This window comes from Pelophylax lessonae (assembly GCF_965119305.1).
Source record: "Pelophylax lessonae genome assembly, chromosome: 4".
NCBI lineage: Eukaryota > Metazoa > Chordata > Amphibia > Anura > Ranidae > Pelophylax > Pelophylax lessonae.
The window spans coordinates 140,218,678-140,233,497 of NC_138771.1; the positions used below are offsets into that span (position 1 = coordinate 140,218,678).

The following is a 14,820-nucleotide window of genomic DNA, read 5'->3' on the forward strand; positions in this document are numbered from 1 at the left end:
TAATAAATTTGTGTAATTCATAAATATAACAATGGATGCAGGTAGGTATAACCAATATAATATATGCGTGATGTAGTGACTATTAAAAATGTGCTAAAAAAACACTATCAATCTATATAAAATGTTATATATAAATATGTATATACAATGCATCCAGCAACTCATGTACATGAATAAGTGTAGCAAATATAATAAATCAACATATACCATGTGCATAATATATAACTCTCTCATGAATACCAAAAGTGCTATGTGCATAAATAAAACAGTCCAATTCAAGAAGACATAGCGAGTAAGGTGACTAAAGTCCAAAAAAATTGTAATGAAGATGGGTGACTGTAGAAGCACCTACACCATGTGAAAAGTAGTGGAAGCCTTTTTCACCCTGTGGGTAAATGGATAATAATATATGCTCACCAGAGGGATGCAGGCCGCCAGGACCTATATTACTTAAGAATGGATGGATGTTCCATCAACAATCACACCCTATTAGCCTCTCGCAATCAGAGTTTGGTCCGAGAAGGAAGCCTCTTCTAAAGATGATGCAGAAAAAAAGCCCACAAACAGTTTGCTGAAGACAAGCAGACTAAGGACATGGATTACTGGAACCATGTCCAGTGGTCTGATGTGACCAAGATAAATGTATTTGGTTCAGATGGTGTCAAGTGTGTGTGTCGGCAACCAGGTGAGGAGTACAAAGACAAGTGTGTCTTGCCTACAGTCAAGCATGGTGGTGGGGGTGTCATGGTCTGGAGCTGCATGAGTCCGGGCCGGCACTGGGGAACTACAGTTCATTGAGGGAACCATGAATGCCAACATGTACGGTGACATATTGAAGCAGAGCATGATCCCCTTCCTTCGGAGACTGGGCCGCAGGTCAGTATTCCAACATGATAAGGACCCCAAACACACCTCCAAGATGACCAATGCTTTGCTAAAGAAGCTGAGGGTAAAGGTGATGGACTGGCCAAGCATGTCTCCAGAGCTAAACCCTATTGAGCATCTGTGGGGCATCCTCAAATGGAAGGTGGAGGAGCACAAGGTCTCTAACAACCACCAGCTCTGTGATGTTGTCATGGAGGAGTGGAGGAGGACTCCAGTTTCAACCTGTGAAGCTCTGGTGAACTCCATGCCCAAGAGGGTTAAGACAGTCCTGGAAAATAATGGTGGCCTTACAAAATATTGACACTTTGGTCCCAGTTTGGCCTTTTTCACTCAGGGGTGTACTCACTTTTGTTGCCAGTGGTTTAGACATTAATGGCTGTGTGTTGAGTTATTTTGAGGGGACAGCAAATTTACACTGTCATACAAGCTGTACACTCACTACTTTACATTGTAGCAAAGTGTGATTTCTTCAGTGTTGTCGCATAAAAAGATAAAATAAAATATTTACAAAAATGTGAGGGGTGTACTCATTTTTGTGAGATACTATATAAGGAACACAGAAATGGATGAAAGTGTAACTCCGTTTTTTTATTTCTCCAATAAGTTCTAAAAAATGGTTTAGCTCACATTAACAAGTGCCCGTCCCGACACTGGTAAGAACCGCCACAAGAGCCGAGGAAACTGTATCTCCCTCCGTCTATCGGCTGACCCATCACCCTGCACTCAGCGTAGCTGTGGCCACGGCCGGCGTGCGTTCCACAGGAGCCGGATGTGACGTCGCTGGATAAACCTGGAAGTGTCAGAAAGCATACAGTGGTCTGTATTTATTATCCCATTTATTAATAGTAATTTTTAGCACATATTCCGTTATTAAACAGCGCCTCCTTTTATTACATTGTTCACTTATTATCTATTTGTTCACTCACATTTAAAGTGGCATATATAGTTATATAATATATTTTTTTGGGGTCTGGTGCCTTCACAATAGTTTATAATTAGAGTTGAGCGGACACCTGGATTTCCGTGTGCGGCGGGTTCGGCCGAACTTGGAAAAAAAAGTCCGGGTCCGTGTCCCGGACTTTTTCCGAACTTTACCCGGACACCGAACCCCATTGAAGTCAATGGGGACCCGAACTTTCAGGCACTAAAATGGCTCTAAAACACCAATGGAAAGGGCTAGAGTGCTGCAAATGGCAGCAAAACATAGTTAAGAGCATGGCAAGTGCATCCTGCAATCCTCGCAATCCCTGCAATCCTCGGCAGTGTAAGATGCGCCCCAAAAATTGGAAAGGTGTATCTCACACGTACCGATACTGACTATGCCGCAATTTAATTCTTTTTACCCCAAAGGGTGTAGATTGAATAGCAGAATAGAAAATATGATATAAAATTGGTGATTTTTCAATAGCACATGTGAACACAGCAGTGTCTTATGTCAGTCAGCTCTGCTGCAGGCTATGAAGGGAAAAAAAAAGAAAATTCCCCTTTAAGTTTGTAATTTTTAAATAGATTAGTACAGACTATGCCACAATTTAATTTTTTTTTAACCCAAAAGGGTGTATATTGAATAGTGGAATAGAAAAAAGTGTATAAAATTGAAAATCACTCAATAGCACATGTGAACACAGCAGTGTCTTATCACAGTCAGCACTGGAGCAAAAAGGCTATGAAGGGGGAAAAAAAAAACCCCTTTTAACTTGTAGTAAAATAGATCTAAGATGAACGCTGCACACAACTGACTGATAAAAATAGATTTTTTTTCTCCCTCCTCCTCCTCCTCCTCCTCCTCAGTGGGCTCAAGTGAGGGCAAAAAGATTGTTCACTGCACCACCCCCCACACAGCAAAATCGATGTATACTGTCCCTGCCTAATCTCTGCAGCCTGGCCCTAATATGCTCGATAAGATCGTTCACTGCACAACCCCCCACACAGCAAAATCAATGTAGAACACTGACTCTGCCTAATCTCCAGCCTCGCCCTAATATGCTCAATAAGATCGTTCACTGCACAACCCCCCACACAGCAAAATCGATGTAAAACACTGACCCTACCTAATCGCCAGCCTCGCCCTAAAATGCTCTAATAACTCTCCCTGCCTGCACTCCGACCTGTCCCTGCATTCTTTTCGGACACAATTTTTCACAGAATCACTGTCTGTCCCTAATCAGCAGCCAGCACGTATGATGTGTGCTCTCTCCCTAATCTACAGCAGAATGACGCAGCACGCTGGGGCTCTCGAACTTATAAAAACATGGTCACATGCTTCAGATGGCCAATCACAGCTACTAATACATTAGTAGGCATGGCTGCGATGGCTTAAGGCACACCAGTTAAACGCTTGTTGATGGGCTGTTGAAAGCCCGCCATTAAAAGCGCGCCATTACATACAAAACAGGAAATAAAATGACCGAACACAGATTTTAAACCCGAACATACAGTAAAGTTTTCGGGTCCGTGTTCGGGTAACAAAAATCCAATTATTCGGTACGAACACGAATAATACAGTCCGTGTTCGCTCAACACTATTTATAATAAAAGAGATGAAAAAAAAAATGTAATAAGATGCAATGTACAATTTTTTCTTAAATAAAAAACAAAGGTAGCCTTTCCCATGTGCTCGTTTGCAAAGGCGAACACATATGTAGGTTACGCCGCATATGTAACGGTGTTCGCACCACACGTGATGTATCTCTGCAAATAATATAGCAGGAGCAATAATTCTATCGACAGACCTCCTGTGTAACTGGTAACCTGTAGGGCTCAGTTCACATATAGGCGAATTGGATGCGTTTTTAACTGCATCCAATTTACATAACATATGAATCGTACTGACTTTCAGTAGAGCCGGTTCACACATGTGCAGGGCGGCCGCAGTTAATGCCCCATGCTATTACAAGGAATGTTGTTCATCCCTTCTGATAGCAATAAAAGAGATTTAAAAAAAAAAATCATAAGGATTCAATTTTTTCACTAGGAAATGACTTAGAACCCCCAAACGTATATATGTTTTTAAGCAGAGAGAATAAAATGGTGGGTGTTGCAATTTTGACACACGCTATTTGCACAGCGGTTTTTAACCACTTCAGGACCGGAAGGTTTTACCCCCTAAAGGCCCGTACACACGTACCGATCGTCGGCTGAAAAGCTTCGGCTTACGACTGATCGGCCGATTGTCGGCTTGTTAGTATGATGCCTCCGACAGCCGACGGCGCACATTCGGCCGAAAAGAATCTGTCATGCAAGCATTAAAATTTTTGGATGCCGACACCAGAGCGGCCGATTGTTCACCAGTCAGTACAGAATTCGGCCGACAGACCGCAGATTTGCAAGACTGGGCATGCTCAGAAAAGAAAAAATACAGGGAAAGTTAACCATCACATGACATCACTTCTGCAGTCGGCTGTAGTCGGCGGACAAAATTCTTGTGCAGTCTTTTGCACTTTTCAACAGACACTGACAGCCCTGGACAAAAGACGGCCGATCGTTTGGCCTGACGATCGGTACGTGTGTACGGGGCATTAATGACCAGGCCATTTTTTTGTGATACGGCACTGCGTTAATTTAACTGACAATTGCGCGGTCCTGCGACTCTGTACCCAAATAAAATTGATGTCCTTTTATTCCCCACAAATTATTATTATTATTATACAGGGTTTATATAGCGCCAACAGTTTACGCAGCGCTTTACAATAAAAAGGGGGACAGCACAATTTACAATACAGTTCAATACAAAAGGAATAGGAGGGCCCTGCTCATGGAGCTTACAAATAAAGCTCTAAATAGAGCTTTATTTTTGTGATATTAGATCGTTTTTAACTGCATCCAATTTGCATAACATATGAATTGTACCGACTTGGCATTGCGGATTGTCATACGCTGACATCCGATTTTCGTCCTTTCAGTTCTGTTCCATTTTTTGGAACGGAACCGAACCCTATTTTTCTTCCGTTTAAAAAACGGAACGGATGCAAAATCGGATGTCAGCGGTGTCATCCGCTGACATCCGCAATGCCCATAGACATACATTATGTCCGTATATCATCCGCAAACGGATGGGATGATATGCGGACATACGGAGCGTATGACACAAGTGTCATCCGTGTCCGTGCAAAAAAAAAGCCGGAGCGAAAGAAAAAACTGAGCGGCCGTGTGAAAGAGGCCTAAGGCTCAGTTCACATATAAGTGAATTGGATGTGCTTTTAACTGCATCTAATTCACATAACATGTGAATTATACGGCTTTCTATGGAGCCAGTTTTAAAAGGGTCCTTGGTGATTTTGGGTTTGGTTCTGGTGCGATTCCAGGTAATAATTTGCACCTGAACTGGTGAACAGAACCACACTGAACTAACCCACTGAAACTACGGCCGCGTATGTGACTGTAAACCCAGCCTAAAGGAGTATAAAACATTGCCTATGAAGATTTTTTAAAGTACTGTAGTTTGGCACTTTTCCACGAGCATGTGTAATTTTAAAGCGTGACATTTTAGGTATCTATTTACTCAGCATAACATTCTTTGTTATATTTTACCAAATGATTGGGTATTATATTGTGTTTTTGTGCAAAAAAATTTATGAAAGGGTATTTTTTTCCCAAAAAATTGCATTTTAACCACTTGCCGACCACCAGAAGTACATATACTGAGGCAAGTCGCCTGTATTGCGCGAAACTACGTACTTGTGCGTCGTTTCATGCAGCAGCCAGTATGTGGGGGGGGGGGGCGCGCACACCGATTGGCGGTGCCAATCAGCAGTCCGGCAGACGCAATATCTGCTATCCACCCGCGATCGCTCCCAGAGAGACAAAACGGTGGTCTGCTGATGTAAACAAGGCAGACCACCATTCCCCTTTAGAGATGAACACAGTGATCTTGTGTTCCTGCTATTTAGAAATATGGATCTCTGTGTTCATCTAGTGAGTCCATCCCCCACGCAATTAGAAACCACTCCCTAGGAGCACACTTAACCCGTTGATTGCTGTTGTTAACCTCTTCCTCGCCAGTGTCATTGGTACAGTAATAGTGCATATTTTTAGCACTGATTACGGTAGTAATGTCACTGATCCCCTCAAAACTGTTAGTTAGGTGTCCGACCTGTCCAACATTACTAGTAAAAAAAATAAAAATGCCATAAATCTATCCACTAGTTTGTAGACGTGATAACTTTTGCACAAACCAATCAATATACACCTATTGGGATTTTTTTTTTTACCAAAAATATGTTGCAGAATACATATTGGCCTAAAATGATGAAAAATTTTGATTTTTTACATTTTTTTTTTTTTTTTTGTGTGTTTTATAGCAGAAAGTAAAAAATTTATTTTTTTATTTTGGAATTGTCCGCCTTGCACATCTGTGAACCGGCTCCACAGAAAGCCGTATAATTCACATGTTATGTGAATTGGATGCAGTTAAAAGCACATCCAATTTGCATATATGTGAACGGAGCCTTACAGGTTACCAGCTTAGGTTTACACAGGAGGTCTATTGATAGAATGATTGCTCTTGCTATAATATTTGCAGCAATCCCTTACTAGTGGTGCGAACACCGTTACATATGCGTGCGTGACCTAAGTATGTGTTAGCCTTTGCACGCGAGCACAGGGGGACAGAGGCTACATTTTTTATTTTATTTTTAAATGTACATTGAATCCTTATTTTTTTTTTTTTTAATCTCTTTTATTGCTATCAGAAGGGATGAACAACATTCCTTGTAATAGCATGGGGCATTAACTGCGGTCGCCCTGTGTGAACCGGCTCCACTGAAAGTCGGTACGATTCATATGTTATGCAAATTGGATGCAGTTAAAAACGAAGCCAATTCGTTTTAGCACTGATTACGGTCGTAATGTTGCTGGTCCCCTCAAAAGTGTCAGTTAGGTGTCCGACCTGTCCAACGTTACTAGTAAAAAAATAAAAATGCCATAAATCTATCCACTAGTTTTTAGACGTGATAACTTTACCAAAAATATGTTGCAGAATACATATTGGCCTAAAATGATGAAAAAATATGATTTTTAAAAAAAAATTTTGGCTGTTTTATAGCAGAAAGTAAAAAGATTATTTTTTTAATTTCGGAATTGTCGCTCTTTTTTTGTTTATAGCCCACAACAAAAAAACCTGCAGAGATGATCAAATGCCACCAAAAGAAAGCTCTAATTAGATTGTAAGCTCCATGAGCAAGGCCATCCTATTCCTTTTGTATTGAACTGTATTGTAAATTGTGCTGTCCCCCTTTTTATTGTAAAGCGCTGCGTAAACTGTTGGCACTATATAAATTCTGTATAATAATAATAATTTGTGGGGAAAAAAAAGGCCATCAATTTTATTTGGGCACAGTGTTGCACGACCGCGCAATTGTCAGTTAAATTAACGCAGTGCCGTATCGCAAAAAAATGGCCTGGTCATTAACCACTTGCCGACCGCCGCAAGTATATATACTGCGGCGGTCAGCCTCGTGCAGGCAAAGTGACGTCACTCGCCTGCGAGCCAATAGGGGGCGAGCGCGCGCCGCCAGAGGCGTGCTCCCGCCCCAGCTCGCTCACTGAGATCCCCGCGCATGTGACCGGCGGACCCAATGTCCGCCGGTCACTCGCGATCGTCGGTTACAGAGGGAGAAAGGCAGGCGGCTAATGTAAACAAAGCCGCCTGTCATTCTCCCTGGTGTAACAGCAGAGATCATATGGTCCTGCTATGTAGGACCTTAGATCTCTGCTGTTACATGAAAAGCCACGCCCCTTTAGTTAGAAGCACGCCCCTAGGGACACACTTAACCCCTCCTTCTCCAATAAAGTTAACCCCTTCCCTCTCAATGTCATTTTTACAGTAACAGTGCATATGTATAGCACTGATTACTGTAGTAATGTCACTGGTACCCCCAAAAGTGTCAAAAATGTCAGTCAAGGGTCCGATCTGTCTGCCGCAATGTCGCAGTCCCGCAAAAAAAAAATCGCAGACCGCCGCCATTACTCGTTTAAAAAAAAAAAATGACAAAAATCTTTCCCTTAGTTAGTAAACGCAATAACTTTTGCGCAAACCAATCAAAATACGCTTATTGCAATTTTTTTTTACCAAACCTATGTAGCATAAAACAAATTGGCCTAAAATGTTAAAAAATTTTGATTTTTCCATTTTTTTGGGGGGAATTTCATGTGAAAAAAAATGTGAAAAATATTGTTATTTTTGCAAAATTGTCGCTCTTTTTTTGTTTATAGCGCATGATCAAAAAATCGCACAGGTGATCAAATACCACCAAAAGAAAGCTCTGTTTGTGGGAAAAAAAGGACGTCAATTTCATTTGGGTACAGCGTCACACGACCGCGCAATTGTCCGTTAAAGTCACGCAGTGCCGAATCGCAAAATACCCCCTGGTCAGGAAAGGGGTAAAACCCCTTCCTGACCAGGGCCTATTTTGCGATTCGGCATTGCGTGACTTTAACAGACAATTGCGCGGTCATGCGATGCTGTACCTAAACTAATTTGACGTCCTTTTTTTCCCACAAACAGAGCTTTCTTTTGGTGGTATTTGATCACCTGTGCGATTTTTTGATCATGCGCTATAAACAAAAAAAGAGTGACAATTTTGCAAAAATAACAATATTTTTCACATTTTTTTTAAATGAAATTCCCCCAAAAAAATGTAAAAATCTAAATTTTTTAACATTTTCGGCCAATTTGTTTTATGCTACATAGGTTTGGTAAAAAAAATAGAAAAAAGCGTATTTTGATTGGTTTGCGCAAAAGTTATCGCGTTCACTAACAAAGGGAAAGATTTGTCATTTTTGTTGTTTTTTTTAACGCGTAATGGCGGCGATCTGCGATTTTTTTACGGTGCTGCGACATTGTGGCCGACAGATCGGACCCTTGACTGACATTTTTGACACTTTTGGGGTTACCAGTGACATTACTGCAGTAATCAGTGCTATACATATGCACTGTTACTGTAAAATGACACTGGCAGTGAAGGGGTTAACTTTTTTGAGAGGGAGGGGTTATGTGTGTCCCTAGGGGCGTGATTCTAACTGTGATTGGCTGTGGCTTGAGGTGTAGGAACAGTGATCAACGGTCCTACATAGAAGGACCGTATGATCACTGTTTCTACACAGGGGAGAATGACAGGCAGCTTGTTTACATCAGCCGCCTGACTTTCTCCCTCTGCACCGACGATCGCCGAGTGACCGGCGGACATCGGGTCCGCCGGTCACACGCGCGCGCGCGGGGGGGGGGGGTCCGTGAGCACGCGGGAGCGCGCGCTCGCTCCCCAGAGCCTCACAGGCTAGCGATGTAGTTCTACGTCACTCTGCCTGTGAGGGGCTGACTGCCAACGTAAATAGTTGTGCGGCAGTCGGCAAGTGGTTAAGTAGTTAAAACCTTCCGGTCCAGAAGTGGTTAAAAACCGCTGTGCAAATAGCGTGTGTCAAAATTGCAACACCCACCATTTTATTCTCTCTGCGTAAAAAATATATATACAATGTTTTGGGGGTTCTAAGTCATTTCCTAGTGAAAAAATACTTCTTTTTACACATGTGTGAGAAGTGTCAGAATTGACCCAGTGTTGAAGTGGTTAAACTAAAAAAAAAGGAAAATAAAAAAACTGGCAGCCAATGGAAGTGATTGTTCGAGCTTCTGGTGTAGGAGACAGGAATATCACTTGTTGGTTCGCTGTAACAGAATTGGTCCCAGCACTGTAATGCTCCTTAGTTATATCTGCTGGTGACAGCAGGCACACACACACAGACAGGGAGTATAGGGAGTGAACCCTCTCAGCGCCTGTAGTGTGCGGTGTATAGAGCGCTCCCTGCCCCGGTGTCCTCCTGTACTCTGCACCCACTGACAGCAGGGCGGGGAAGGACACGGAACTAAACACATCAGTCCGCGTACCCGGGGAAGATAATTCTTAGGGACCAGGTCGTACGAACTTAGGCAGCAGTGAGGGGCTGGAGGCTGGATTTCAGGTGGGTAAACAGGAACTACAAGTCGTTTCCTCTTCACAAGCCTTCTTTATAATTTGAGTAGACGGCCCTGCTGTATACAGAATGGAGCTGTGACTGGCATGGCGTAGCTGTGCGCCATTGCAGTGGCCCTGCCCCTGTGCTGCCATCTTACCAGTTGTTTTGGGAATCTGCATGAAAGGGAGAGGTGATAATCCATAGCTCCCAACTGTCCCTGATTTGGAACAATGTCCCTCTGTCATCCTTATTTGTCCCTCATTCTGGTCTGATCTATATAGTTGTATATAAAATACATGATTTATCTTTCAAAAAGTGTTTCCCAGTGCTAAATCTTTCATCCGATTTCTAAATTGCTGCATTTGTAAATTACAAAAGCCAATATAAAGGAATACTAGTGGTTAAAAAAAAGCACTTGTGAGTTTAACCAATCATTTTTTTATTTTTTTGTATAATTCTCCTTTAAGGGGGCATGGCAGGGGGTGTGTCCTATGCCTACATACGTTTGCTGATAGGTGTCCCTCGTTCCCATATAAAAAAGTTGGGAGGTGTGGATAATCTGCGAGGAGAACGTGTTCCAGCCAGGCATGTGACCGTATCAGATTTCCATGCTGCGATTAATTGATTAAGGTTTTGCCACGTTATACGATATTATCACGGTATACGATATTATCACGTTATACAATATTATCACGTTATACGATATTATCACGTTATACGATATTATCACGGTATACAATATTATCACGGTATGCGATATTATCACGGTATACGATATTATCACAGTATACGATATTATCACGTTATACGATATTATCACGTTATACGATATTATCACGTTATACGATATTATCACGGTATACGATATTATCACGTTATACGATATTATCACGGTATACGATATTATCACACGGTATACGATATTATCACACGGTATACGATATTATCACGTTATACGATATTATCACGGTATACGATATTATCACACGGTATACGATATTATCACACGGTATACGATATTATCACACGGTATACGATATTATCACGTTATACGATATTATCACGGTATGCGATATTATCACAGTATACGATATTATCACGTTATACGATATCACGATATACGATATTATCACGGTATACGATATTATCACGTTATACGATATTATCACGGTATACGATATTATCACGTTATACGATTTTATCACGTTATACGATTTTATCACGTTATACGATATTATCACGTTATACGATATTATCACGGTATACGATATTATCACGGTATACGATTTTATCACGTTATACGATTTTATCACGTTATACGATATTATCACGTTATACGATATTATCACGTTATACGATATTATCACGGTATACGATATTATCACGGTATACGATATTATCACGTTATACGATATTATCACGGTATACGATATTATCACGTTATACGATATTATCACGTTATACGATATTATCACGTTATACGATATTATCACGTTATACGATATTATCACGGTATACGATATTATCACGTTATACGATATTATCACGGTATACGATATTATCACGTTATACGATATTATCACGTTATACGATATTATCACGTTATACAATATTATCACGGTATACGATATTATCACGTTATACGATATTATCACGGTATTTGAAATTATCACGTTATACGATATTATCACGGTATTTGATATTATCACGTTATACGATATTATCACGGTATGCGATATTATCACGTTATGCGATATTATCACGGTATGCGATATTATCACGTTATACGATATTATCACGGTATACGATATTATCACGTTATACGATATTATCACGTTATACGATATTATCACGGTATTTGATATTATCACGTTATACGATATTATCACGGTATTTGATATTATCACATTATACGATATTATCACGTTATGCGATATTATCACGTTATGCGATATTATCACGTTATGCGATATTATCACGTTATGCAATATTATCACGTTATACGATATTATCACGGTATACGATATTATCACGGTTTACGATATTATCACACGTTATACGATATTATCACGTTATACAATATTATCACGGTTTACGATATTATCACGGTATTCAATTATATGATTTCAAGTGGCCTAGATCCGATGGCCTGGTCATTAAAGAGGTTGTAAACCGCAGAATTTTTTTTTTTTAAAAGTACACCTGTAAGGCAAACGCATAATGAGCTAGTATGCATCGCATACTAGCTCATTATGATATTCTTACCTTAGAACGAAGCGCCGACCGCTCACCTCTTCCATGGGTGACATGTTCTGTCACCCTTCTTCCGGGGTTTGCGGCATCCGGCCATCTGATTGGCTGGACCTGCAATTGCGTCACTCCCGCGCATGCGCGCGGGAGCCGACGGTCACGCCACGGGGCTCTGAAGGAACGGCACCAGCGGCCGTTCCTTCAGAGCGCATGCGCCAGTGACGTCACTGGCTGGATGTAAGGTAAATATCTCCTAAACGGTACATGTTTAGGAGATATTTACAGTACCTATAGGTAAGCCTTATCATAGGCTTACCTATAGGTACAACTTGCAGAGGAGGGTTTACTTCCTCTTTAAGGGGGCAAATCCTTGCAGCCCAGAAGTGGTTAAACCTGCAGGAGGACCAGAGTTTTTATTTATAAATTACTTTACTATTGCTTTAGGCCTGGTTCACATGTATGCGAGTTGGCAGCCCACATTTGCACATTTATTTGTATGGGCTGCTATGCCTTCGTTTTCTGCAGAAAAAAGGTGCATCAAGCATGTAAAAAAAATGCAGCGGCCTTGAAATCCATTCTGCTTTTGCACCATGCGACTTGCCTGCAGTTTCTGCTCTGGCAAGCTTTCTGTGTTTTTATATTCATGGGCCCAGCATTTAAAAACACAGTTTGCATGTGCAGGAACTGCAGGTAAGACGCATGGTGCAAAAGCAGGATGGATTTCACGGGCACTGTATTTTTAAAAAATTCAGCATGAACCTTTTTTTCAGCCAAAAATGCAGGCATAGCAGCCCAAGCCCATTTGAATCAATGGGCTGCTATGCCTGTGCAAATGTGGGCCGCCAACCGGCATACATGTAAACCAGACCTAAAGCAATAGTAAAGTCATTTATAGATAAAAACACTGGTCCCCCTGCAGGTTTAACCACTTCTGGACCACAAGGATTTGCCCCCTCAATGACCAGGCCATCAGATCGGAGCTGAGCGCCAAGACCAGTCACCAGGTAGGCCAGACACTGCTTGATATAATAATGTAATTTGGGCTGCTATGCCTGTGCATATAACACACACACACACACACTCTCTCTATGGTAATAGTAGTGGGTAGGTACTTGCAGAGATTTGCTTGTAGTAGGCACTGTGTCTTTCTGTGGCTGAGCCCGGGAGGAAGCATGCCACTGCAGTATAGAGCAAAGCCGCTGCTTCCTGTTTATGGCTCCTCCTGTCCCAGGCGGAGTGCATCTGATATCACTCCGCCTGTGAGCCCGACCTATACGAGAAGTAGCGGCTCCATTCCAGTAAAGGAGAGCTGAGCCGGGAATCTGGACACCGCGGGGAGATGCGGGGGCAGCCCGGCAGACTTGGAGAACAGAAAAGTATTTTAAAAATGACCACAATAACAATACCGTGTGTATGCGATACCGCGATATATCGCATTACTGAAAACTGGCATATCTCTAGTTCCAGCTGCTGTAATTCTGGAGCTTACACTATATAAACGGAGAGAAAAAGACATTTAGGCCACTTTCATCAGTTTCATGCTTGTGCGACTTGTCCTGCGATTTGGGACTGCAAATTCGCATAACAAAGTTGCACTCCATGATTTCCATTAATATCTGTAAGTCTTCAAGTCGCAACAACTTCAAAGTAGTCCCTGACTATTTTAATGCGTTTTGAGGTCCAAAGGCATTGCTTCAAGTCCAGGTAAAATCTCTTTAAAATTACGCGACTTTAAGGACGTACAAGTGTGAAAGGGGCCTTAGGGTTAGGTGGCACCACACAAACAATATACTGTGTATACAATATTAACATATGAACCTCATTAACCACGTCAGCCCCAGAAGATAGAAAAGAAACTGGTGTCTGAAATTACCCTAATCACCACATCCCCAAATTATATAAATAAATAAAAAAAGTAGGAGACAGGATTTTAAAGGTGCCACACTTAAAATATATTGTAAAAAAATCTATTTTTTTTATTATAATCGTTAAAATATGTTATCAGATAAAAACATTAGAAGAAATTATTCATACAATACTGCTGAAAATGTATTCATCTCTACATGTTTCGCCAGACTATGGCTTCTTCAGGAAACTTTTTGGAAAATGCATGACAGTTCACTTATCGCTAAACGCAGATAAATGTTTATTTGGAGTCCAACATCAATACAGCACCAGGATATCGGTAACCGCAGAGAGGAAAATAAGGGCCCAGATACATACCAACTGCCTCTAACTAATAAAAGTCAGTGCAAAAAAAAGAGGTGTCTGAGTTTACAAATAGTATAAGGTTTTGTTGATCCAAGGATGGAGGCATGAATGTGAGACAAGCCTTAGGTCTCCATGTGGTGCTAGGACCATGATGTGTTAGGATGTGTAAACCTCACGGCAGAGATGCAGCATGCTGCATCCTAGCACACCAGGATATCACTGTTCAACTAGTTCAATTAGTTCAACTACTGTAGTAGATCCACCAAACACCTGTCACTGTATATAGCATGTGCATTTTGTCCTTGTGTTGGCCGCACAATGAGACGGGGATGACTCAATGCACGTGAAAGCTGTAATCTGAATCGCCCAGTGTTCCCAGCGCTTGCAGTCACACAAAATCCCACCTCTTGAATCGGCAGTTATGGTAGACCTCACACGTCCATTGGACCAGTGCTCTGTCTATCATAGTAATCCAGGAGGTGGGACTTTGACTTTGAGCGTCGAACACTAGGCAATTCAAATCACAGC

General features: G+C 41.5%; 1 protein-coding gene across 1 annotated transcript in view; it reads left to right on the top strand.

Moving 5' to 3' along the window:
* KTI12 (KTI12 chromatin associated homolog) overlaps window positions 1–14,820 on the top strand; it is a gene marked incomplete at its 3' end in the record, with an annotated part of 199,452 nt that overhangs the window by 137,738 nt on the left and 46,894 nt on the right. Inside the window, exon 11 of the mRNA XM_082253511.1 lies at window positions 10,916–11,721. Within this exon, the coding sequence (XP_082109637.1) occupies window positions 10,916–11,721 (806 nt within the window). The remainder of the gene's footprint in view (window positions 1–10,915; window positions 11,722–14,820) is intronic.